Here is a 27872-nt window from a genome sequence, read left to right on the forward strand (position 1 = left end):
CAATGAAGGATGGCGCTGAGTTTCAAACCTATGCCTGTTCACCGAGTGTAGGATGTAGACCCGGGTGTAGCAGAAGAAAGGACCCGCCTGGATGTTACGTCTGGGTGGTGCAACAGGTATAATGGGCTGGTCAGACCTAGTGCATGCTACGTCGGACATTCATAGCGTTATGTCATAAGCCCAGCAGATGCAACAGACCCCAGGTGCTTGGCCCTGTACACTTGGTCCCCCAGTCCTGCCCTGTACACTGGCACTCGCACGTCCACTGCTGTGGTGTCAGGTCCTGGTCAGAGAGGAGAGGAGAGGCTGCTGTGGTATCAGGTCCTGGTCAGAGAGGAGAGGCTGCTGTGGTATCTGGTCCTGGTCAAAGAGGAGAGGAGAGGAGAGGCCAGCCAGTCCAGTCAGAGTCAGAGCAGCCAGTCCAGTCAGAGTCAGAGCAGCCAGTCCAGTCAGTCAGAGCAGCCAGTCCAGTCAGTCAGAGTCAGAGCAGCCAGTCCAGTCAGTCAGAGTCAGAGCAGCCAGTCCAGTCAGAGTCAGAGCAGTCAGTCCAGTCAGAGTCAGAGCAGCCAGTCCAGTCAGTCAGAGTCAGAGGAGCCGGTCCAGTCAGAGTCAGAGCAGCCATTCCAGTCAGAGTCAGAGCAGCCGGTCCAGTCAGATTCAGAGCAGCCAGTCCAGTCAGAGTCAGAGCAGCCAGTCCAGTCAGAGTCAGAGCAGCCAGTCCAGTCAGAGTCAGAGCAGCCAGTCCAGTCAGAGTCAGAGCAGCCAGTCCAGTCAGTCAGAGCAGCCAGTCCAGTCAGTCAGAGTCAGAGCAGCCAGTCCAGTCAGAGTCAGAGCAGTCAGTCCAGTCAGAGTCAGAGCAGCCAGTCCAGTCAGTCAGAGTCAGAGGAGCCGGTCCAGTCAGAGTCAGAGCAGCCATTCCAGTCAGAGTCAGAGCAGCCGGTCCAGTCAGATTCAGAGCAGCCAGTCCAGTCAGAGTCAGAGCAGACAGTCCAGTCAGAGTCAGAGCAGCCAGTCCAGTCAGAGTCAGAGCAGCCAGTCCAGTCAGTCAGAGCAGCCAGTCCAGTCAGAGTCAGAGCAGCCAGTCGAATCAGTCAGAGTCAGAGCAACCGGTCCAGTCAGAGTCAGAGCAGCCAGTCCAGTCAGAGTCAGAACAGCCAATCCAGTCCCAAACATGCCCTTTTATCATCTGCTGCTAATGCTTGTTGTTTGCTATTAATATACTTTTGATGAATAGACACAACAGTAAAACGGCGTGTCTGTGGGCCCTGGATTAAAGCCTAGTGAATGGATGTGCAATAATACACTACTGCAGTGACCTATAAGGTTAATACCACATCTTTACTCATACCTCCTTCAACAATAAGCCTGGACTCACACACAGTGTACTTGTCTGTGAGTGTGTGTGTGTGTGTGTGTCCTTGTGGGTGCGTGTTAGACACACAGGAGCGTTTCTAACATCTTTCCATTAGTGTGTGTCATGTCCTCTCAACAAAGATCACTGTCTGGATAGAGAGTGACTGACTCTTTCGTCTGCTGGACACGTGAAAAACAACATGGTCTATAGAACCCACAATGCACTGTGTCTGAGGCGAAGATGCGTCTCATGGCACCATGACGTGCTCTAAGCGGGAGTGCGAGGCTGAATGCGATCATGAGTTATATAGAGATGGTTGCTATGGTGATGCCATTTTGCAAAGAACTCTAGGTAGTACTTTAACTGTCTCATCTCTCTGTATGGACGCAGATGTAGAGGAAGTGGTTTGGGAAACTGCGTTCGTATGATGAGTCATCTTGTCTGTGCCATGAAGACTCGAATCTCATGCATATACCAATACGGTCAATTATATTGGCAACCTTGTACTTTACAATGGAGTGCAATGGGGCAGAATGTTTTGTTTTCTCTTTCAAAACTGCTTGAATGGCTATTTTTACCCAGTACGCACCTGTACTTACCACAGGTGAGATAAACTAAAGTATCACTGGTATCACTGGCCTCGAACCAAAGTAATGAGAATTTGTAATAATACATTTTTTATTTATTTTTTACTTTGAAGTGACAAATCTCAATTTCAGTTTTGATTATTATAATTGTTTAGGTCCTGTGAAATTGTTAATCAAACAATTACACGTGTGAACACCAAACATTTTTAAATTTCAACTGATTTTAGAAGAAATTATAAATTGTGTAAAGGTGCCAATATATTTAGGCGTTTAGCTCTGTAGGCTAATGGTCTTGAGGCTCGGGGATGAACTCGGTTCAATAATACCAAGTGGGTCACAAGTACTCCCTCATGTATGGCAAAGGAGGTAGAGCACTTTCCTACTAAGCGCAGGGTTACCGGTTACTGGTTCAAGGCCCACTCCAGCAGTTTCCCCTATATCACTACACTAAAAGGGAGAGCTGAATGCCATTCAGACAGAGTTATTACACAACCATCCTAGCTGACAAACACAGGGTGTGGGCCTGATCACTTGTGTTGTGTAATAATTATAATAATCGTGTTTCTGTTGAGGACAGGGCATGTCAGACAGACTCCATTCAGTCCGCCATACAAATCAACCCACAGTGCGACACATACACAAACACAGACTAAATCATCTGAAACCAGGACAGTGGACACACCCTGATCCATAAGTCCCACGCAGCTGCTTGGTGCTGCAGCAGACAAAGGACACACACATGCAGAAAAACACGAGCCAATCTCCCAGCCTGAGACTGTCCTAAATAAAATACAACTTACTACACACACACCACAGGACACACAATTCAAATGTACAGACCACTAGCAGCAGGAGATAAGAGGTTCTCAATCTCTACCAGTAGTAACTAAAGTACTGAGGCTCTCTATCTCTACTAGTAGTAACTACAGTACTGAGGCTCTCCATCTCTACTAGTAGTAACTACAGTACTGAGATTCTAGTAACTACAGTACTGAGGCTCTCTATCTCTACCAGTAGTAACTACAGTACTGAGGCTCTCCATCTCTACCAGTAGTAACTACAGTACTGAGGTTCTCCATCTCTACCAGTAGTAACTACAGTACTGAGGTTCTCCAGCTCTACCAGTAGTAACTACAGTACTGAGGCTCTCCATCTCTACCAGTAGTAACTAAAGTACTGAGGCTCTCCATCTCTACCAGTAGTAACTACAGTACTGAGGTTCTCCATCTCTACCAGTAGTAACTACAGTACTGAGGCTCTCCATCTCTACCAGTAGTAACTACAGTACTGAGGTTTTCCATCTCTACCAGTAGTAACTACAGTACTGAGGCTCTCCATCTCTACCAGTAGTAACTACAGTACTGAGGCTCTCTATCTCTACTAGTAGTAACTAAAGTACTGAGGCTCTCTATCTCTACTAGTAGTAACTAAAGTACTGAGGCTCTCCATCTCTACTAGTAGTAACTAAAGTACTGAGGCTCTCTATCTCTACTAGTAGTAACTAAAATACTGAGGCTCTCTATCTCTACTAGTAGTAACTAAAGTACTGAGGCTCTCCATCTCTACCAGTAGTAACTACAGTACTGAGGTTCTAGTAACTACAGTACTGAGGCTCTCCATCTCTACCAGTAGTAACTACAGTACTGAGGATCTCCATCTCTACCAGTAGTAACTACAGTACTGAGGTTCTAGTAACTACAGTACTGAGGCTCTCCATCTCTACCAGTAGTAACTACAGTACTGAGGCTTCATCACTACCAGTAGTAACTACAGTACTGAGGTTCTCCATCTCTACCAGTAGTAACTACAGTACTGAGGTTCTCCATCTATACCAGTAGTAACTACAGTACTGAGGTTCTAGTAACTACAGTACTGAAGCTCTCCATCTCTACCAGTAGTAACTACAGTACTGAGGTTCTCCATCTCTACCAGTAGTAACTACAGTACTGAGGTTCTCAATCTCTACCAGTGGTAACTACAGTTATGAGGTTCTCCATCTCTACCGGTAGTAACTACAGTACTGAGGTTCTCCATCTCTACCAGTAGTAACTACAGTACTGAGGTTCTCAATCTCTACCAGTAGTCACTACCGTACTGAGGTTCTCCATCTCTACCAGTAGTAACTACAGTACTGAGGTTCTAGTAACTGCAGTACTGAGGCTCTCCATCTCTACCAGTCGCAATTACAGTACTGAGGTTCTCCATCTCTACCAGTAGTAACTACAGTACTGAGGCTCTCCATCTCTACCAGTAGTAACTACAGTACTGAGGTTCTCCATCTCTACCAGCAGTAACTACAGTTCTGAGGTTCTCCATATCTACCAGTAGTTACTACAGTACTGAGGCTCAATCTCTACCAGTAGCAACTACAGTACTGAGGTTCTCCATCTCTACCAGTGGTAACTACAATACTGAGGTTCTCCATCTCTATCATTAGTAACTACAGTACTGAGGTTCTCCATATCTACCATTAGTAACTACAGTACTGAGGTTCTAGTAACTACAGTACTGAGGATCTCCATCTCTACCAGTAGTAACTACAGTACTGAGGCTCTCCATCTCTACCAGTAGCAACTACAGTACTGAGGTTCTCCATCTCTACCAGTGGTAACTACAATACTGAGGTTCTCCATCTCTACCATTAGTAACTACAGTACTGAGGTTCTCCATATCTACCAGTAGTAACTACAGTACTGAGGTTCTAGTAACTGCAGTACTGAGGCTCTCCATCTCTACCAGTAGTAACTACAGTACTGAGGCTCCATCTCTACCAGTAGTAACTACAGTACTGAGGTTCTAGTAACTACAGTACTGAAGCTCTCCATCTCTACCAGTAGTAACTACAGTACTGAGGTTCTCCATCTCTACCAGTAGTAACTACAGTCCTGAGGTTCTCCATCTCTACCAGTAGTTACTACAGTAATGAGGCTCTCCATCTCTACCAGTAGTAACTACAGTACTGAGGCTTCATCACTACCAGTAGTAACTACAGTACTGAGGCTGGCTCTCCCAGGGTGGTGGCGTGTGTACACATTCCCTTCATGCCAGCCTTGCTGTGTGTGTGGTTCTGGACTATAACTCAGATAATATAAACCTTTATGAAACAGTTGAAGACAGTGGAAACACACACTTTGCCAAGAATGAAACAGTTGACATGGACACTCATTCAGCTGGATACCTCTCATTCCAGAAGTAATTTCCACTTCTCCATCCCTAAAAGTCAAACGCAGGTTTTAATGGAGAGAGTTTAATTCATCTGCAGTGTTTGATACATTTGCAGTGTTTAGATATTACTGCACTGTTAGAGCTAGGAACACAAGCATTTCACTACACCTGCAATAACATCTGCTAAACATGTGTATGTGACCAATACAATTTGATTGTTCCCACATGCTTCAAGAGGGCCTCCATTGTTCCTGTTCCCAAGAAAGCTAAGGTAACTGAGCTAAACGACTATCGCCCCGTAGCACTCACTTCTGTCATCATGAAGTGCTTTGAGAGACTAGTCAAGGACCATATCACCTCCACCCTACCTGACACCCTAGACCCACTCCAATTTGCTTACCGCCCCAATAGGTCCACAGACGACGCAATCGCAACCACACTGCACACTGCCCTAACCCATCTGGACAAGAGGAATACCTATGTGAGAATACTGTTCATCAACTACAGCGCAGCATTTAACACCATAGTACCCTCCAAACTCATCATCAAGCTCGAGAGCCTGGGTCTCGACCCCGCCCTGTGCAACTGGGTACTGGACTTCCTGACAGGCCGCCCCCAGGTGGTGAGGGTAGGTAACAACATCTCCACCCCGCTGATCCTCAACATTGGGGCCCCACAAGGGTGTGTTCTGAGCCCTCTCCTGTACTCCCTGTTCACCCATGACTGCGTTGCTATGCACGCCTCCAACTCAATCATCAAGTTTGCAGACGACACTACAGTGGTAGGCTTGATTACCAACAACAACGAGGTGAGGGAGGAGGTGAGGGCCCTCGGAGTGTGGTGTCAGGAAAATAACCTCACACTCAACGTCAACAAAACAAAGGAGATGATCGTGGACTTCAGGAAACAGCAGAGGGAACACCCCCCTATCCACATCGACGGGACAGTAGTGGAGAGGGTAGTAAGTTTTAAGTTCCACAGCGTACACATCACGGACAAACTGAATTGGTCCACCCACACAGCCAGCGTGGTAAAGAAGGCGCAGCAGCGCCTCTTCAACCTCAGGAGGCTGAAGAAATTCAGCTTGTCACCAAAAGCACTCAAAAACTTTTACAGATGCACAATCGAGAGCATCCTGTTGGGCTGTATCACCGCCTGGTACGGCAACTGCTCCGCCCACAACCGTAAGGCTCTCCAGAGGGTAGTGAGGTCTGCACAACGCATCACCGGGGCAAACTACCTGCCCTCCAGGACACCTACACCACCCGATGTCACAGGAAGGCCATAAAGATCATCAAGGACAACAACCACCCGAGCCACTGCCTCTTCACCCCGCTATCATCCAGAAGGCGAGGTCAGTACAGGTGCATCAAAGCTGGGACCGAGAGACTGAAAAACAGATTCTATCTCAAGGCCATCAGACTGTTAAACAGCCACCACCAACATTGAGTGGCTGCTGCCAACATACTGACTCAACTCCAGCCACTTTAATAATGGAAAAATTGATGTAAAAAATGTATCACTAGCCACTTTAAACAATGCCACTTAATATAATGTTTACATACCCTACATTACTCATCTCATATGTATATACTGTACTCTATATCTACTGCATCTTGCCATCTTTATGTAATACATGTATCACTAGCCACTTTAAACAATGCCACTTTTTATGTTTACATACCCTACATTACTTATCTCATATGTACACTGCCTTGCGAAAGTATTCGGCCCCCTTGAACTTTGCGACCTTTTGCCACATTTCAGGCTTCAAACATAAAGATATAAAACTGTATTTTTTTGTGAAGAATCAACAAGTGGGACACAATCATGAAGTGGAATGACATTTATTGGATATTTCAAACTTTTTTAACAAATCAAAAACTGAAAAATTGGACGTGCAAAATTATTCAGCCCCCTTAAGTTAATACTTTGTAGCGCCACCTTTTGCTGCGATTACAGCTGTAAGTCGCTTGGGGTATGTCTCTATCAGTTTTGCACATCGAGAGACTGACATTTTTTCCCATTCCTCCTTGCAAAACAGCTCGAGCTCAGTGAGGTTGGATGGAGAGCATTTGTGAACAGCAGTTTTCAGTTCTTTCCACAGATTCTCGATTGGATTCAGGTCTGGACTTTGACTTGGCCATTCTAACACCTGGATATGTTTATTTTTGAACCATTCCATTGTAGATTTTGCTTTATGTTTTGGATCATTGTCTTGTTGGAAGACAAATCTCCGTCCCAGTCTCAGGTCTTTTGCAGACTCCATCAGGTTTTCTTTTAGAATGGTCCTGTATTTGGCTCCATCCATCTTCCCATCAATTTTAACCATCTTCCCTGTCCCTGCTGAAGAAAAGCAGGCCCAAACCATGATGCTGCCACCACCATGTTTGACAGTGGGGATGGTGTGTTCAGCTGTGTTGCTTTTACGCCAAACATAACGTTTTGCATTGTTGCCAAAAAGTTCAATTTTGGTTTCATCTGACCAGAGCACCTTCTTCCACATGTTTGGTGTGTCTCCCAGGTGGCTTGTGGCAAACTTTAAACAACACTTTTTATGGATATCTTTAAGAAATGGCTTTCTTCTTGCCACTCTTCCATAAAGGCCAGATTTGTGCAATATACGACTGATTGTTGTCCTATGGACAGAGTCTCCCACCTCAGCTGTAGATCTCTGCAGTTCATCCACAGTGATCATGGGCCTCTTGGCTGCATCTCTGATCAGTCTTCTCCTTGTATGAGCTGAAAGTTTAGAGGGACGGCCAGGTCTTGGTAGATTTGCAGTGGTCTGATACTCCTTCCATTTCAATATTATCGCTTGCACAGTGCTCCTTGGGATGTTTAAAGCTTGGGAAATCTTTTTGTATCCAAATCCGGCTTTAAACTTCTTCACAACAGTATCTCGGACCTGCCTGGTGTGTTCCTTGTTCTTCATGATGCTCTCTGCGCTTTTAACGGACCTCTGAGACTATCACAGTGCAGGTGCATTTATACGGAGACTTGATTACACACAGGTGGATTGTATTTATCATCATTAGTCATTTAGGTCAACATTGGATCATTCAAAGATCCTCACTGAACTTCTGGAGAGAGTTTGCTGCACTGAAAGTAAAGGGGCTGAATAATTTTGCACGCCCAATTTTTCAGTTTTTGATTTGTTAAAAAAGTTTGAAATATCCAATAAATGTCGTTCCACTTCATGATTGTGTCCCACTTGTTGTTGATTCTTCACAAAAAAATACAGTTGTATATCTTTATGTTTGAAGCCTGAAATGTGGCAAAAGGTCGCATAGTTCAAGGGGCCCGAATACTTTCGCAAGGCACTGTATATACTGTACTCGATGCCGTTCTGCACCATCACTCATTCATATATTTTTATGTACATTATGTACATATCCCTTTACACTTCTGTGTTTAAGGTAGTTGTTGTGAAATTGTTAGGTTAGATTACTCGTTGGTTATTACTGCATTGTCGGGAACTAGAAGCACAAGCATTTCGCTACACTCGCATTAACATCTGCTAACCATGTGTATGTGACCAATAACATCTGCTAACCATGTGTATGTGACCAATAACATCTGCTAACCATGTGTATGTGACCAATAACATCTGCTAACCATGTGTATGTGACCATTAACATCTGCTAACCATGTGTATGTGACCATTAACATCTGCTAACCATGTGTATGTGACCATTAACATCTGCTAACCATGTGTATGTGACCATTAACATCTGCTAACCATGTGTATGTGAACATTAACATCTGCTAACCATGTGTATGTGACCAATAACATCTGCTAACCATGTGTATGTGACCAATAACATCTGCTAACCATGTGTATGTGACCATTAACATCTGCTAACCATGTGTATGTGACCATTAACATCTGCTAACCATGTGTATGTGACCATTAACATCTGCTAACCATGTGTATGTGACCATTAACATCTGCTAACCATGTGTATGTGAACATTAACATCTGCTAACCATGTGTATGTGACCAATAACATCTGCTAACCATGTGTATGTGACCAATAACATCTGCTAACCATGTGTATGTGACCATTAACAGCTGCTAACCATGTGTATGTGACAAATAACATTTGATTTGATTCATCTTGTTATTTCTGCAACAGAAAAAAAGACAGATGGAATACACAGTATAACGTAGCAGTTTATTCCATAATTTACACGTTCTCTTCTATCAAACTGTAAAAACAGTAGAGAATATAAAGAAAGAATAACATAGTCCAATGTTTCTCAGAAAGGGACACTTCTTAGGTCTCTGCATAAGGTCATTTGTGGAAAGCCTGTGTGTGTGTGTGTGTTACTGAGTGGTGTGTGAGATGGTGGACTGGAAGGCGAAGGAGATATGGGTTCGTGCATGGTCCAGGTAAGCATCTCTGAAGGTGTGTGTGTCCCCTGCGAAGTGTCTCCACTGTATCAGATCTGACATGCTCAGATGCTTCTGCCCTGCCCCACCACGGTCACCTTGACGACCCAGCTGGCATGGCCTATCAGACGCAGGCGCCTCATCCTCTCCTTCTTCTATAATACACACAAGAAACACATTAAATAAAAACACAAGCAGACAACGGGTGTGATTATATATATATATATATATATTACCCGGGGCTGATCCGTCCATACTGCAGCTGCAGTGTAGCAGGTCGTGAGTGAGACAGGGTGTGTCCGTCAGACTGAAGAGATCTCGCAGCTCATTGGAGGAGAAGCTGGTGTGCTCCGCCCCTTTCCCCAAGTCCACCACTGTCCCAGAAAGCCCCTGTTTGGACACCTGCCTCTGGAAGATACGCTCCTCTATGGTACCTGCAGTGAGCAGGCGGTAGATGTGAACAGTCTTCTTCTGTCCGTCTCTCCACACTCGTGACATTGCCTGGAGGGGGACAGACACACAGACAGACACACACACATCAGCCCAACTATCACATCAGGAGGAAGGCCTCTTCCTCATCCCCACTCCTCCAAGAGCATAGCAGGTACTGACTGACCAGTAACGTGTACATGTGTGTTTCAGATGTGAACTAAACATACACTAATGCTGGTGAGTGAGAGTGTGTGTGTGTGTACCTGTATATCGTTGGCAGGGTTCCAGTCGATGTCGTATAGGACCAGGTGGGAGGCCCCGATCAGGTTAAGCCCCACCCCTCCGGCTTTAGAACTCAGGAGGAAGAGGAAGTGGGCGGAGTGAGGGCTGTTGAAGTTGTCCACCAATCGCTGCCTCTGGATGGTGGGGGTGTTGCCGTCCAGGCGACAGTAGGTATAGCCCAGGTGGACACACAGGTCCTGGAGTAGGTCTAACGTCTGAGTGTAGTTGGACACCAACACCACCCTGTACACACACACATATTCACACACACAGGATCAAGATGGTCAAGATCATCTCACGGTTATGTGTATGAGTGTGTCAACCATAGAATTAGAATACTAGACATGAACCTTCTTACGATGGTCTAAAGATCAACCATGTTGGTCAGGGAGTTCTGTGATAAGATATTGTGCTGTGATAAGATATTGTATAAAGTAATGCATTTTAAGCCAGACAGTTTTAGAGGAATGATTATAGAAATGTTTCTAATTAACTGCCAACATTCCATTGAAACAACACAGTCAATCAGTTGATGATGGGACTGAGACAAGTTGTAAATGCAACATATAACAGCTTTCCAAGAAAAATGTTGACATTTATGGTCTGTTTACATATATTTCAAAGGCTATTTATAAAGAAAATGTGTATAAAATCCATATAAATTGTATTTATAATTATATGACAATATTTTAGGTTGACAATAATTATATTACACAATTTCTGATATCACATGCTTTGCTTTTATTTTCCTCTATAAGAAACATCTGGATCCTGCCTCCATGGCCATTCATTCCAATTAGACAGGTTTGGATTTCTCCCTGGCCAATATGGCTGCCATTTTCACTCCATTCTGGAACTTTGAGGGTTTATGACAGCCCATCTAGTAATTTAATAGGATCCCTATGGTGTCAACAAACCAATGCCAGTGTGCCCGGATCCCTTGACGCACTTCATACAAACACGTACACACAGACACATATACGCATACACACACACCAACCTGTCAGTAGGGCTGAGGTGGTGAATAGTGGTCAGAAGGTCAGACAGGACCAGTAGTTTCCCTGAGTCAGCTGTACTGAAGCCCCCAGAAGAGTAAGACTCTGGAAAGACACCTCTTAGCCCTTCATACAGAGAACCCTCTGCTGAGCTGCCATCGGAACGCTCCTGGAACACACACACAATCATCATCATCATCATTGCTGTCATCATCATTGTGTCTTTATGTGTCATACCTGTACAGTGGAGTAGAGCAGTCCTGGGTGGTTGCAGAGCTTTTTCAGGGCGGTGATGCAGGCGAGGTGTGTGTGAGTCTGTGTCGACCCCTGTAGACAGGCTCGGATGACACGGTGCGAGAGGAGAACCTGGTACAGCTCCCGCTGCAAGGGGGAGGGGCTACAGAACACTGTCCAATCAAGACGAGGTGGCAGGTAGCGGTTGATGATCTCTTGGGTCCGCCTCAGAATAAACAGACCAGTCAGACGAGAGAGCTCAGCCGCTCGCTCCTCCCCCAAAACTCTCTCCTCCTACAGGGAGAGATATAGAGAAGGAATGAAGGGAGAGAAAGAGATGGAGACAGTACCTCAGTGCAAGAGGGCTGTTGTGAGCGTACAATAGAGAGATAGTGTAGAGGTATAGAGACAGAGAGTGTAGATGGGTAATGTACCTCAGTGCAGATGGGCTGTCGGGAGCGTACAATAGAGAGATGGTGTAGAGGTATAGACACAGATATAGAGAGTGTAGATGGTTAATGTACCTCAGTGCAGATGGGCTGTCGGGAGCGGAGGATTGGCTCCTCGTACACCTTCCTGTAGGCAGCAGACGACCCCAGAATTCCCAGGTTCACAAACTCTATGATGGCATAGAACTCCTGCAGGTCATTCTGGACAGGAGTACCTACAGTACAGCAAACACAATAGATGTGAAAACACTAGGAGAAAGTAAAAGGTCAATAAAACAGAGGGCTGTGTGTGTACCTGTCAGAATAACTCTGCGTGTACAGCTGAGACCGCTGAGGGCAGAGGAAGTCTTGATGCTGCTGTTCTTCAACCTGTGACCCTCATCACAGATCACCAGCTCAAACTCCAGCTTCTGTACCTACACAACACACACACACACACACAACGTTATAATGTCCCATGCGTGTATCATCCAGTGTACTCCTAATCTGTGTCATTTAGGAGTTGAGGTGTAATTCAACAGTGTTGTAACAGTGGTACTTCCCACCCCTGTTAGATAAGCTGCTGTGAACCAACTCACCACTTCCAGGGAGCGAAGCAGCATCTCATAGCTGATCACTAATACACTGTGGAGAGGAGACGCTGCAAACAGCTCCACCCTGTGGTCCTAATGACCAACACAACACGGAACACACACACATCACCATATGGATCAGAAACAGCACTACAGGGAAACACACTCCCCCTCTTCCTCCTCCTCCATACACACCCCTACCTGGTTAACAGTGTAGACGCTGATCAAACACACCCCTACCTGGTTAACAGTGTAGACGCTGATCAAACACACCCCTACCTGGTTAACAGTGTAGACGTTGATCCTCTCACGGCCAAGCCACTTCTTAAACTCCGCCCCCCAGTTCTGCACCAGGCTACCAGGGGCAACCACCAGCACAAGCTTAGCAACCGGCTTCCCGCCGTATGGGCCCTGCTTTAGCAGCGTCCATGTCAAAGCCACGCTCTGGAGGGTCTTACCCAGACCCATCTCATCTGCCAGGATAGCACCGTACCTACATGTAGCCCTGACACACACACACACACACACACACACATTCAATCAAAGTAAATAAATAGCAGCCCCAGCACAGAGCCTTGTGGAACACAACATTACATTTTGGAGTGATCAGAGGATTCATCATGAGCAGACACACATCTCCTATTACCTCATCCCCATGACACACTCGTAGAGGAACAGCAGGCCGTCTCGCTGGTGGGGTCGGAGGTGAGTGGTCAAGTAGGGGTCAACCACCACATCCACCAGTGGGAGGCCTGCCTTGTTATACGCCCACTGGTGATTGGTTGAGGGCCGGGGCATGACAATGGCTCCTACACACACCATTAGAGAGATGATGAGTGTGGTGTGTTTGAAGTGTGTGAGAATGTGTAACTTCATGTGTGTGTGTGATGAGAGAGAGAGTGTGCTGTATGTCTGTGTATTTACCTGGTGCTAGAGGGTCATGGCGTGGTTTACAGGGCCCCTCCTCCTGAGGCTTGGCCACTCCCCTATCAGTCTCTCCGCCCAATAGCGTCGGACGGCAGAACGGTTTGGAAGCTGGGCGTCGTGAGGGGGGAGGAGCTGATATCTTAGGCTCCTCCTTCTCCACATGGACGTCAAGGAAACAGCGGCCCTTATTGTTGTTCAGCTCTGATACGAGTCCCATCACCTCCACCTGTTTAGCTCCTATCATCAAGGTTTCTCCTTCACCCAGCGATGCCAGCTCTGATACCTTATAGCCACTACCTACACACACAATCTGAATCAGTCTCCGATGCACTTGGAAAATAACCCTATCAGGGCCGCTCTCCGGGCCACAGAGTAGCCCTAGTTCTGGACTAAAACCACTTTCAAATCAGAATTCTCCATTGAGCATGATTTTTAGTCAAGGACTATGTTTAATCTGTGTTTGGGGAAACCTAAAATGTTCACACACTCACCCTTGCCGATGTCCTTGCCCTCCATGTCTTTAAGCGTGGCGGTACGCCCTCGTGTCACCAGGACAGCGTCTCCCTGCCAGCGTTTGTGTTTCCTCCCACTGGCCTTACACCATATCACACTGAAGTACCGCGGCGCGTCAGAACCAGCACCGCTACCAGACCCTGCCCCGACCCCAACTGGACCACAGCCTCCTGCCGGACTCTGTGAGGAACATCGGAAATCTGAAACCCAGAAAACATCAACACTAATAATCAGAGCATTAACACACACATTACTGCTCACACAAACAGCAGCCTGCAAACTCTAAATATACTGGAACAAACACCAGGAGACAAGTAGCTCAACTCTCACACAAACAGCAGCCTGCAAACTCTAAATATACTGGAACAAACACCAGGAGACAAGTAGCTCAACTCTCACACAAACAGCAGCCTGCAAACTCTAAATATACTGGAACAAACACCAGGAGACAAGTAGCTCAACTCTAAATATACTGGAACAAACACCAGGAGACAAGTAGCTCAACTCTAAATATACTGGAACAAACACCAGTGGAGACAAGTAGCTCAACTCTCACACAAACAGCAGCCTGCAAACTCTAAATATACTGGAACAAACACCAGGAGACAAGTAGCTCAACTCTCACACAAACAGCAGCCTGCAAACTCTAAATATACTGGAACAAACACCAGGAGACAAGTAGCTCAACTCTAAATATACTGGAACAAACACCAGGAGACAAGTAGCTCAACTCTAAATATACTGGAACAAACACCAGGAGACAAGTAGCTCAACTCTAAATATACTGGAACAAACACCAGTGGAGACAAGTAGCTCAACTCTAAATATACTGGAACAAACACCAGTGGAGACAAGTAGCTCAACTCTAAATATACTGGAACAAACACCAGTGGAGACAAGTAGCTCAACTCTAAATATACTGGAACAAACACCAGGAGACAAGTAGCTCAACTCTAAATATACTGGAACAAACACCAGGAGACAAGTAGCTCAACTCTAAATATACTGGAACAAACACCAGGAGACAAGTAGCGCAACTCTAAATATACTGGAACAAACACCAGGAGACAAGTAGCTCAACTCTAAATATACTGGAACAAACACCAGGAGACAAGTAGCTCAACTCTAAATATACTGGAACAAACACCAGGAGACAAGTAGCTCAACTCTAAATATACTGGAACAAACACCAGGAGACAAGTAGCGCAACTCTAAATATACTGGAACAAACACCAGGAGACAAGTAGCTCAACTCTAAATATACTGGAACAAACACCAGGAGACAAGTAGCTCAACTCTAAATATACTGGAACAAACACCAGGAGACAAGTAGCTCAACTCTAAATATACTGGAACAAACACCAGGAGACAAGTAGCTCAACTCTTTTTCAGTACAAGATACTGATTGGTCTTTTACATAAGCTAAAGCAGGAAGGTATGAAAGCGTGAATTCCTATTTTAAATGTATGTAGTTCTGTCCATTAATGTTCTGTATTATGTCATGTTTCATGTTTTGTGTGGACACCAGGAAGAGTATCTGCTGTTTCAGCAGCAGCTAATGGGGCTCCTAATAATAAAATACCACACCCTGAACCAAGGCTTTGAATTGCTCTTTAAAATACATTTTGTTTTCAATTCTGTTATTGACAGCAGCAACATACAATTTAGAAACGTGTGAATTGCGTGTGTACACAAATGTCAAATTATGATTCACTAAGGTTTTAAGCAAGATCTGCTGAGTGGCAGTTCACATGTTCACCAGTTGAGGTTGCTACTTCACTGAGGCCTCCACCCTACTTGCAGCCTGAGACTTTCCTACAGTGCCATGCCCAGGATGAGACATCAGGCCTGGGCCGCAAAAGGCTGTCCAAGCCATTTCACTATATTTATCTCTAAAGAGAGTCTCCCTTGCCTTACAGAGAAACATGTAATCCAGTTTCCTCTAGCATTACCATATTAGGACTGTATAGTCACTGTAGTTGTTAAGCATCACTGCATCTGGCTTTACCTCACTTCTTCACTGGTGTAACAGTTACCTGCAGACAGGGTCTGAATTAAACATTCACTCTTACAGGCTTACAGTGAAGATAACTTCATATTGAGTCCAGACCGAAGGGGAAAGGTGAGGAGAGATATATGGGGGTGAGGGGCTAAAGAAGAGGAGAAGAGAGAGGGATAGAGAAGGGGAGGTTGGAGAAGGGAAGAGAGAGGGATAGAGAAGGGGAGGTTGGAGAAGGGGAGGTTGGAGAAGGGAAGAGAGAGGGATAGAGAAGGGAGGTTGGAAAAGGGAAGAGAGAGGGATAGAGAAGGGGAGGTTGGAGAAGGGAATAGGAAGATGATAAAGCACAAAACCAAACTAGAAAAACGATTTTAATAGAAAACAATGAAACCACAGATCTGAACAACAAACACTGAACATCACACCACTGTAACAGCAACACCCCCTTCTAAACCCCTCCTCATCACCTATCACCTTCCCTCATAATGGGATGGTAAAGCAACACAGGGTTTTGAACCAAATGAAACCAGTCAAAATAGTACCCGTTAGTACCCGAAACCAGTGATAGGAGCGCCTCTCGTCTGACAAAAGCAGAGATCTGTATTGTCTTTAGCTCCAGTCATAACTCAACCGTAGTCACCACACACTGTCCCACACGCAAACACACCGTTTAAATCCTCACTCAAAACACACACTTCCTTACGCAAATACACTGTTCAAAAGGCCCAGTGCAAAACTAGATTTCCCTGTGTTTTATATACAGTACCAGTCAAAAGTTTGGACACACCTACTCATTCAATGGTTTTTATTTTTTACTATTTTCTACATTGTAGAATAATTGCGAAGATATCCAAACTATGAAATAACACATATGGAATCATGTAGTAACCAAAAAAAGTGTTAAACAAATCAAAATATATTTTCGGTTCTTCAAAAGTAGCCACCCTTTGCCTTGATGACAGCTTCGCACACTCTTGGCATTCTCTCAACCAGCTTCATGAGGTAGTCACCTGGAAAGCCTTTCCATTAACAGGTGTGCCTTATTAAAACAATTAGCTCCTTCTTATTGAGTTTGAGCCAATCAGTTGTGTTGTGACAAGGTTGGGGTGGTATGCAGAAGATAGCCCTATTTGGTAAAAGACCAAGTCCATATTATGGCAAGAACAGCTCAAATAAGCAAAGAGAAACAACAGTCCATCATTACTTTAAGACATGAAGGTCAGTCAATAGGGAACATTAAGAACTTTTAAACGTTTCTTAAAGTGCAGTCGCAAAAACCATCAAGCACTATGATGAAACTGGCTCCCATTAAGACTGCCACAGGAAAGGAAGACCCAGAGTTACCTCCGCCGCAGAGGATAAGTTCATTAGAGTTACCAGTCTCAGAAATTGCAGCCCAAATAAATGCTTCAGAGTTCAAGTAACAGATATCTCAATGTCAACTGTTCAGAGGAGACTGTTTGAATCAGGCCTTCATGGTCTAATTGCTGCAAAGAAACCACTACTAAAGGACACCAATAAGAAGATACTTTTTTGGGGCCAAGAAACACGTGCAATGGACATTAGATGGGTGGAAATCTGTCCTTTGGTCTGACGAGTCCAAATGTGAGATTTTTGGTTCCAACCGTCATGTCTTTGTGAGACACAGAGTAGGTGAATGGATGATCTCCACATGTGTGGTTTCCACCGTGAAGCATGGAGGAGGAGGTGTGATGGTGCTTTGCTCATGACACTATCTGTGATTAATTTAGAATTCAAGGCACACATAACCAGCATAGTTACCACAGCATTCTGCAGCGATACTCCATCCCATCTGCGCTTAGTGGGACTATCATTAGTATTTCAACAGAACAATGACCTAAAACACACTTCCAGACTGTGTAAGGGCTATTTGACCAAGGAGAGAGATGGTGCAGCATCAGCTGACCTGGCCTCCACAATCACCCGACCTCAACCCAATTGAGATGGTTTGGGATGAGTTGGACTTCAGAGTGGAGGAAAAGCAGCCAACAAGTGGTCAGCATTTGTGGGAACTCCTTCAAGACTGTTGGAAAAGCATTCCTCATGAAGCTGTTTGAGATAATGCCAAGAGTGTGCAAAAATGTCATCAAGACAAAAGGGTGGCTACTTCAAAGAATATAAAATATATTTTGATTTGTTGAACACTTTTTTGATTCATTATGTGTTATTTCATAGTTTTGATGTCTTCACTATTATTCTACAATGTAGAAAATAGTACAATTGAATTAGTAGATGTGTCCAAACTTTTGACTGGTACTGTATATGTCCACACTATGAGATTGGAATACTGTGAAAATGGTGAAAACTATGATAATGCCTTTTTAGCGTAAGAGATGTTTGAAAAGATTGGCTGAAATTTCAGCCTGTTTTGGTGGGATGGAGTTTTGGCTTGCCTGGTGACATCACCATAAATGTGTTAATAGACCAATAAGAAAGAGAGTTCCAAACCGTTCTGCCAATAAGTTTGTTATCAGTTTTCCCTTCCCCACTCAGACCACTCGCAGACAATCCTAGCAAAATTCTTACTTGAGAAATTGAACTTCGCCAAGAATCTATTTTTGTCTCTTTTTGAGCATTTTAATAGAAAACAATCACAGTAATGTAATTCATTGTTACCCAGAAATGATTTGAGATTGAGAAGGCTGCATTGGACCTTGAAATCCTCCCTCAAACTCACTGTTCATCACACAAACATGATTTCTCAGGCCAAACCCCTCTTCCACACGCTAAACACAGACATAGAAACAGTTCAGAGCATCCTCCTGAGTTCCATATGGTCAGTCCAGTCAGGCCATGGGTGTGTTAGTTATAGGGGCAGTGGAAGTCCATGTCTCAGCCTGGCTGCCCTCAGTTTCTCTACTTTGATTTTTGCTCTCAGAAGCTCCTCCTCCAGTTCCTGCTTCCTCTTTAGCCCCTCCCTCTTCTCCTCCAGGTATACGCCCATCTTTCTATGATTGGTCATGACCTGCTCGTGCTCCTCCTTGGCCAGCTGAAGGGGACGGAGCCTGTCAGGGTCACAGCGGGGGTAGTGGTCATGAGGGTAAAGGTCACGTTGCAGTGGAACGGGTGAGGTGGAGAGGGGCAGGACAACAGAGGATGGGCAGGGAGAGAGGGAGCCGTCATAACCATGGACACTGCCCAAGTCCTCATCTTCCTCCTCCGCCCCCTCTCCTCCTAGCACCACCCCCACACGCGTGGAGAGGATGGTCAGGTCTGGCGGAGGCTTCACGTCCACGTCCTGGTCCAGCCTGACCACATCCTGGTCCAGCCTGACCACATCCTGGTCCAGCCTGACCACATCCTGGTCCAGGTGGTGGGTAACGGGGTTTGATGGGTAGTCTGGGAGGGAGGAGCTGCTGCCAGGTTGCTCCATGGGAGAGTCATGCTTATACATCACCCTGCAGATAAACAGAATAATACAGCTTTATTACTGTCTCATTATACATCACCCTACAGAGAGAATATGGAATAGAATACAGCTTTATTACTACAGCCATACATGTTTAAGTGGCACTAGGTGGGGGTATTGAGAGTATTCAATCAATCAAATGTATTTATAAAGCACTTTTTACATCAGCCGATATCTCAAAGTGCTGTACAGAAACCCAGCCTAAAACCCCAAACAACAAGAAATGCAGGTGTAGAAGACCGGCTGTGTAGAAACACAACCGGTCTTCGGGATGGTCAAAAACATTCTCCTTAAAACCCTTTTCATGACCATCTCATACTTTGCTAAAGAATGCATTCTCCTACTGTGGGCTAACACCTCTCCTACGTTTAAAATGTGATTGACGGGGGCCTCCCGGGTGGCGCAGTGGTTAAGGGCGCTGTACTGCAGCGCCAGCTGTGCCATCAGAGTCCTGGGTTCGCGCCCAGGCTCTGTCGTAACCGGCCGCGACCGGGAGGTCCGTGGGGCGACGCACAATTGGCCTAGCGTCGCCCGGGTTAGGGAGGGCTTGGTGGGCTGGGCGCAGTGTACGTGTGTAAACTGATTGAGGTTAGCTCTGTGTTCAGTTCTATAGAGCAGCCCCTCCATAGTAGAGTTCTACAGAGCAGCCCCTCCCCTCTAATTACTAGTAGAGTTCTACAGAGCAGCCCCTCCCCTGTAATTACTAGTAGAGCTCTACAGAGCAGTCCCTCTCCCCTCTAATTACTAGTAGAGTTCTATAGAGCAGCCCCTCTCCTCTAATTACTAGTAGAGCTCTGCAGAGCAGTCCCTTCCCTCCCCTCTAATTACTAGAGTTCTACAGAGCAGCCCCTTCCCTCTAATTACTAGTAGAGTTCTACAGAGCAGCCCCTCCTCTCTAATTACTAGTAGAGTTCTACAGAGCAGCCCCTCCCCTGTAATTACTAGTAGAGCTCTACAGAGCAGTCCCTCTCCCCTCTAATTACTAGTAGAGTTTTACAGAGCAGCCCCTCTCCCCTCTAATTACTAGTCGAGTTTTACAGAGCAGCCCCTCCCTCTAATTACTAGTAGAGTTCTATAGAGCAGCCCCCACTCCTCTGCAGAGCAGTCCCTTCCCTACCCTCTAATTACTAGAGTTCTACAGAGCAGCCCCTCCCCTCTAATTACTAGTAGAGTTCTACAGAGCAGCCCCTCTATTACTAGTAGAGTTCTACAGAGCAGCCCCTCCCCTCTAATTACTAGTAGAGTTTTACAGAGCAGCCCCTCTCCCCTCTAATTACTAGTCGAGTTTTACAGAGCAGCCCCTCCCTCTAATTACTAGTAGAGTTCTATAGAGCAGCCCCACTCCTCTAATTACTAGTAGAGCTCTGCAGAGCAGTCCCTCTCCCCTCTAATTACTAGTAGAGTTCTATAGAGCAGCCCCTCTCCTCTAATTACTAGTAGAGCTCTGCAGAGCAGTCCCTTCCCTACCCTCTAATTACTAGAGTTCTACAGAGCAGCCCCTCCCCTCTAATTACTAGTAGAGTTCTACAGAGCAGCCCCTCCTCTCTAATTACTAGTAGAGTTCTACAGAGCAGCCCCTCCCCTGTAATTACTAGTAGAGCTCTACAGAGCAGTCCCTCTCCCCTCTAATTACTAGTAGAGTTTTACAGAGCAGCCCCTCTCCCCTCTAATTACTAGTCGAGTTTTACAGAGCAGCCCCTCCCTCTAATTACTAGTAGAGTTCTACAGAGCAGCCCCTCCCCTCCCCTGTAATTACTAGTAGAGCTCTACAGAGCAGTCCCTCCTCTCCCCTCTAATTACTAGTAGAGTTCTACAGAGCAGCCCCTCTATTACTAGTAGAGTTCTACAGAGCAGCCCCTCCCCTCTAATTACTAGTAGAGCTCTACAGAGCAGCCCCTCCCCTCTCTTGTTACTAGTAGAGCTCTACAAAGCAGCCCCTCCCCTCTAGTAGAGCAGCCCCTCCCCGCTCGTTACTAGTAGAGCTCTAGAGCAGCCCTTCCCCTCTCTAGTAGAGCAGCCCCTCCCCCTCCTCTAGTTACTAGTAGAGCTCTACAGAGCAGCCACTCCCCTATCTAGTAGAGCAGCCCTCCCCTCTAGTTACTAGAGCTCTACAGAGCAGCCCCTCCCCTCTCTTGTTACTAGTAGAGCTCTACAGAGCAGCCCCTCCCCTGTAATTACTAGTAGAGCTCTACAGAGCAGTCCCTCTCCCCTCTAATTACTAGTAGAGTTCTACAGAGCAGCCCCTCTCCTCTAATTGCTAGTAGAGCTCTACAGAGCAGCCCCTCCCCTCTAGTTACTAGTAGAGTTCTACAGAGCAGCCCCTCTCCTCTAATTACTAGTAGAGCTCTACAGAGCAGCCCCTCCCCTCCAATTACTAGTAGAGTTCTACAGAGCAGCCCCTCCCCTCCAATTACTAGTAGAGCTCTACAGAGCAGTCCCTCCCCTCCCCTCTAATTTCTAGTAGAGTTCTACAGAGCATCCCCTCCCCTCTAATTACTAGTAGAGTTCTACAGAGCAGCCCCTCCCCTCCAATTACTAGTAGAGTTCTACAGAGCAGCCCCTCCCCTCTATTACTAGTAGAGTTCTACAGAGCAGCCCCTCTCCTCTAATTACTAGTAGAGCTCTACAGAGCAGCCCCTCCCCTCCCCTCTAATTACTAGTAGAGCTCTACAGAGCAGCCCCTTCCCTCCCCTCTAATTACTAGTAGAGCTCTACAGAGCAGCCCCTCCCCTCCAATTACTAGTAGAGCTCTACAGAGCAGTCCCTCCTCTCCCCTGTAATTACTAGTAGAGTTCTACAGAGCAGCCCCTCCCCTCTATTACTAGTAGAGCTCTACAGAGCAGCCCCTCCCCTCTCTTGTTACTAGTAGAGCTCTACAGAGCAGCCCCTCCCCTTTCTTGTTACTAGTAGAGCTCTACAGAGCAGCCCCTCCCCTCTCTTGTTACTAGTAGAGCTCTACAGAGCAGCCGCTCCCCTCTCTAGTAGAGCCGCCCCTCCCCGCTCGTTACTAGTAGAGCTCTAGAGCAGCCCCTCCCCCTCCTCTAGTTACTAGTAGAGCTCTACAGAGCAGCCACTCCCCTATCTAGTAGAGCAGCCCTCCCCTCTAGTTACTAGAGCTCTACAGAGCAGCCCCTCCCCTCTCTTGTTACTAGTAGAGCTCTACAGAGCAGCCCCTGCCCTCTCGTAGAGCAGCCCCACCCCCCTCCTCTAGTTACTAGTATAGCTCTACAGAGCAGCCCCTCCCCTCTAGTTACTAGTAGAGCTCTACAGAGCAGCCCCTCCCCTCTCTGAGAGCTGTATAGAGCAGATTGTGTGTGTGTGTGTGTGTGTGTCTCACCTGTGCATCGTCGCTGGGTCTTTATCATGGTGAATAGCTCCGTGATGGAAAAGGTGAGGTATCATCTCCATCACTCTCCTGGTTGGTTCAGATATACTTCCTCTGTACTCTGGCTGGGCGTGTCTCCGTTGCATCACTTCCTGTTTGGCCGACTCCTTCAGCCTCTTGTAGAGGGTGCGTAGGCCCTGGGCAGTGCGGGGGGGCCTGTCCCCCCCCAGGACGTTGTACTGATCAGACACTGTGTCCCAGCATTTGTTCTTGTCCACGATGACAGCGTGCTTGTTGGTGTGCTCCTCCAGGATGAGAATGTGTGGGCGGACCAGCTTCAGCAGGTCCAGTTTCTCAGACAGGGTGAAGTTGGAGGAGCGAGCCTTACCCACCATACTGGATGACATGTAGACAGACCCAGACGCCATCTTAGAACATAGCCCAGGGAACCAGAATGGACCGAGCCAGGCCTAGACACCAGCACTAACTCAACACAATATCTCGCTTATTTTCCTCTCTTTCTTTTGAGATTTGGTCTGGTTCTCTACCTCCCCTTTCTTTCTGTTCTGTGATGAGGCTCAGGCTAATACTGGTTTAACTCTCACTCACTCTCTTCCTTGTCCCTCTTCTTTCTCCCCCTTCATGGATTCTCAATCAAACAGTCTCTGTCTAACTGCATGTACTCTCTCTCATCCGAGGTCTTCTCTGCTCTGTGTTACACAACCCACACAGGCAACAATAAGAATCAGGCTTAACTAGGCCAGCCTCGTTTAGGCCCCCGCCTACCGCGGAGGGCTTTGGGTGAATTCCTCCCAGCTTAGGCTGACGCAGGCTAAAGCCGCTTAAACCCAGCCCGACCTACTTACAGCCCGGTCTCTCTAAACCTCAAACCAGCGCTCGTTCTAAGTGCTATACACCAAACACTAACATACGGGGGAATATGTGTGCTTACATGGGGAAATGCCGATGAAATTGTAAAGATGCATTTTCTTTATTCTTATTTCCGTTTAACTAGAAAAGAGGCAACGGCGCTGGTTTAACCGGGGAGGTGTGCGCCCAGCGCGAGTCCGTGCGAATGCGCGATTTTTTTATTTATTTTTTACACAAAGGAAAATCAGAGCTGCTTCTCAAAGAGAAACACACGAATCATCCGCCGACGGGAACAACAAAATGCGGGAAAACTAGTGAAAAGCTAAAGAGAGAGGAAAAGCGGAGAAAGGAGATACAGACAGAGGCACTAGTTGCTCTGAGAGGGAGGGGGACAGAGCGCGTGTGCTCACTGATCCCAGGCACAGCTCTAATCTGCCTCGCGCTGCCGATGCACTACCCACGCTCATTTGCATAATGCTGGACCTGCTGTCATTAAAACATAGGCTTGTTACAGTTGGCTAGGCTTCATTCAGTGTGTGTTTGTTTCACTGAAGCCCAAGCATCAAATAAATCCCTGCCAGTCCTAAATGGATAGACTAAATGTCGCTCTCCTTAGAAAGGCGATATCGGTTTGCTGCATTTCCTTTCTAAAGCAGCATATACATGATCTTGGTTTCAAGGAAAAATTATAACCACAAATAGGTGTTAAGTGGCATAAAAAAATCCAAGTTCAGGCACACGTGAGGGTTTGCAAATTAAAAATCCTTTAATATATAGTCATAGTTAAAATACACCAACGAGTATCGGCTAAAGCCTAAATCAGGCTGACAAAAATTAACAGCTTTTTAACTGAGCCTGTGGGTCTGAGAGCTGGTGCTCCAATACCGTTTGCCAGACGGTAGCAGAGTAAACAGTCTATGGTTAGGGTGGCTAGAGTCTTTGGCAATTTTTCAGGCCTTCCTCTGATATAGAGGTCCTGGATGGTAGGGAGCATGGCCTTAGTGATGCACTGGGTTGCCGCACCAACCTCTGTAGTGCTTTGTGGTTAAGTTGCAGAGGGAGGGGTTCAGTCCCAGGGTCCCGTCCCAGGGTCCCGTCCCAGGGTCCCGTCCCAGGGTCCATAGGTTGGTGAGGTTCTATCCCAGGCTGTATCACAACCGGCCGTGATCGAGAATCCCATAGGGCGGCGCACAAATTGGTCCAGTGTCATCAGGGTTAGGGGAGGGTTTGTCCGGGGTAGGCCATCATTGTAAAATATGAATTTGTTCTTAACTGACTAGTTAAATAAAGGTTAAATAAAACAATACAAATAACACCCGTTCTGCCAGTCACATTCTGTTAACGGTCCCCAAAGCACACGCATCCCTGGGTCGCTGCTCTTTTCAGTTCGCTGCAGCTAGCGACTGGAACAAGCTCCTTCTCTAGATCTGTGCCTCGACACAATCCTGTCTCGGAGCTCTACGGACAATTCCTTTGACTGTGGGACCTTACATAGACAGGTGTGTGCCTTTCTAAATCATGTCCAAACAACTGAATTTACCACAGGTGGACTCCAAGTTGTAGAAACATCTCAAGGATGATCAATGGAAACAGGATCCACCCGAGCTCAATTTTGAGTCACATAGCAAAGGGTCTGAATACTTAAGTAAATAAGGTATCAATTTTACATTTTGTATAAATTTAGAAAATGTTTGAAAAACCTGTTTTCGGTTTGTCATTATGGGGTGGGCTGAGGATTTGTTTTTATTTAATCAATTTTAGAATAAGGCTGTAACGTAACAAAGTGCGGAAAAAGTCAAGGGGTCTGAATACTTTCTGAAGGCACTGTCTGTTCTTAATAGAAAAATACAGTTTATACCCGTGCCTCACCTTTTTGGGCCTTAAACTCAATCGTTAACCTATACAAAATCCCAGCATCTCTCAAACAATGTTTCAGAACATCTTTAGCAACAGAAGTGAAATGTAAACAATATATGCTACATAGTTAATATACTTCATTTCTTATGGCACACAAAATGTTCCTGACTATTCTTACCATCACCGTTGGTTTGTAGTAACTTTGTTGCTTTATAAATCTGTGATTTTCACCACCAGGATTTCTGCTTTTGACATAGAGAGTAAATCCAAAGCTTACCAGAAGTACTGCTCCACATTTAAATGCTTTAGATCTACACCAGGAATACCTGGTTTCAATGGCAACGTTTACTGTGCCACCACCACAACCCACCCCACCTCCCATGTCTGACTCACCAGCTGGGTCTCCAGTGTTCTCCTCTGTAAAGGAAGGGTCTTCAGGCTCTAGCTCGTTCTTCTTACTGTCTGCTGCACCTAGCACCCTGGCTAGAGCTCTGGACAGGCCTGGGGCTTGGGGGCTGCTCTTAGCCAGGCTGAAGGCCTTCACAGGCAGGGCAAGGGGCGGTGCAGGGGCTGAGAGGCTCCTCTGGACCTGCAAGGACGGAGAACTGTTAGATAGGTCTGAGAAGGTCCACATGTCGCAGTATGAGTGAAACCCTTTACACAGTCTTGGATAATGTCAAATAAATTAAAATGTTATTTGTCATATGCTTCGTAAACAACAGGTCTGGACTAACAGTGAAATGCTTACTTACTTCACACAGAGAAATAATAGAAAAAAAACACGTAATAATAAAATAGATACACAATGAGTAACGAGAAGTTGACAAAAAAGCAATTCGTTAACTAACACCCCCTTACTAGGCCTGACTTTGCTGATAGCTACTTTCAGGAAAAATGTACTTACTATGACTGAGATGTGTGGTTGTTCCACCTAGCTATCTGAAGATGGATGCACTAACTAAGTAGCTCTGGATAAGAGTGTCTGCTAAATGACTACAATGCAAAATGTAAACCATTTAATTGTTTTTTTTAAACTAACTATTTAGCAGTCTTATGGCTTGGGGCTAGAAGCTATTCAGGGTCCTGTTGGTGCATTGGTAGTGCTTGCCGTACGGTAGCAGAGAGAACAGTCAATGATTTGGGTGGCTGGAGTCTGAACATTTTTAGGGCCTTCCTCTGGCACCGCCTGGCATAGAGGTCCTTGATGGCAGTGAGCTTGGCCCAGTGATGTACTGGGTCGTACGCACTACCCTCTGTAGTGCCATGCGGTCAGATGCCAAGCAGTTGCCATACCAAGCGGTGATGCAGCCCCTCCACTACAGCCCTGTCGATATGAATGTGGGTGTGCTCGGCCCTCCGTTTCCTATCATCGGCTCCTTTGTCTTGCTGACATTGAGGGGGAGGTTGTTGTCTCTGACCTCCTCCCTATAGGATGTCTCATTGTTGTCGGTGATCAGGCCTATCACCGTTATGTCGTCGGCAAACTTAATGTTGTTGGAGTCATGCACACCCACACAGTCATGGTTGAACAGGGGGTACAGGAGTGGACTAAGCACGCACCCCCGAGGGGCCCCATATTAAGGGTGAGCATGGCGGATGTTGTTGCCTACCCTCACCACCTGGGGGCACCCTGACTGGAAGTCCAGGATCCAGTTGCAGAGGGAGATGTTCAGTCCCAGGGTCCTTACCTTAGTGATGAGCATAGAGGGTACTATGGTGTTGAACGCTGAGATGTAGTCAATGAACAGCCTTCTCACATAGGTGTTCCTTTTGTCCAAGTGGATAAGGGCAGTGTGGAGTGCAATACAGATGGTGTCATCTGTGGATCTGTTGGGGAGGTATGCGAACTGGAGTGGATCCAGGGTGTCTGGGATGATGGTATTGATGTGAGCCATGACCAGCCTTTCATAGCATTTCATGACTACAGATGCTACATGGCGGTAGTCATTTAGATAGGTTACCTTGGTGTTCTTGGGTACAGGGTCTATGGTGGTCTGTTTGAAACATGTAGGTATTATAGACTGGGTCAGGAAGAAGTTGAAAATGTCAGTTTAGACACTTCCCAGCTGGTCAGTGCATGCTCTGAGTACGCGTCCTGATAATCTGTCTGGCCCTGCGGCCTTGTGAATGTTAATTTGTTAGAGGTCTTACTCACATCGGCTAGAGAGAGAAGTAGCTCCAATATGACTCCTATGTTTAGTTACTTAATTACTACAATAGTAATAGGGGTCACATTTGTGGCTAAGGATGAAAGTGAAGTGGACCGTGTGTTCACCTTGTAGAGCACGTTCCCCGTGGAGAGTTTAGGGGCCAGAGGCTCCGGTTCAAGCAGAGTACCCACAGGGGGATCAGGACGACCAGCCAGTGAGGCTCCGGAGGGACGAACCGGGGCTTCTTCGCCATGTTACCAAAGACCTGGCTGGGGGCCCCTGAGCGACGCATCCTGTTTGTGAGTGAGGGGGTGTTTGTAATATTTGATAAAATC

At 46.2% G+C, this 27872-nt stretch overlaps 2 protein-coding genes across 2 annotated transcripts; both read right to left on the reverse strand.

Annotated features, from left to right (window-relative positions):
* Nucleotides 1-9436: 9436 nt before the first annotated feature.
* LOC139405704 (DNA repair and recombination protein RAD54B-like) lies at nt 9437-27829 on the reverse strand. Its single transcript, XM_071148128.1, is given in 15 exon segments — nt 9437-9657; nt 9739-10003; nt 10198-10459; nt 11217-11380; nt 11449-11739; nt 11970-12109; nt 12190-12310; nt 12473-12559; nt 12746-12971; nt 13113-13275; nt 13391-13690; nt 13885-14106; nt 25781-25976; nt 27663-27760; nt 27763-27829. Coding segments are annotated over 15 exon segments (2823 nt in total).
* LOC139405705 (fibrinogen silencer-binding protein-like) lies at nt 18600-23352 on the reverse strand. Its single transcript, XM_071148129.1, has 2 exons — nt 22673-23352; nt 18600-19324 (listed from the first exon to the last, which is right to left on the reverse strand). Exons 1-2 carry the CDS (start codon nt 23086-23088, stop codon nt 18733-18735), a joined length of 1008 nt encoding a protein of 335 aa, XP_071004230.1. The 5' UTR covers nt 23089-23352; the 3' UTR covers nt 18600-18732.
* Nucleotides 27830-27872: the final 43 nt, after the last annotated feature.

The sequence above is a fragment of the Oncorhynchus clarkii genome, chromosome 3 (genome assembly GCF_045791955.1).
Source record: "Oncorhynchus clarkii lewisi isolate Uvic-CL-2024 chromosome 3, UVic_Ocla_1.0, whole genome shotgun sequence".
NCBI classification, from domain to species: Eukaryota; Metazoa; Chordata; class Actinopteri; order Salmoniformes; family Salmonidae; genus Oncorhynchus; species Oncorhynchus clarkii.

Excerpts from the sequence above, each read along its gene's own strand:
- LOC139405705 (XM_071148129.1), bottom strand. The coding sequence starts at position 23,088 with ATGGCGTCTGGGTCTGTCTACATGTCATCCAGTATGGTGGGTAAGGCT. Across the intron at positions 19,325-22,672 it reads GACCCAGCGACGATGCACAG|GGTGATGTATAAGCATGACT; the intron begins GTGAGACACACA and ends GTTTATCTGCAG.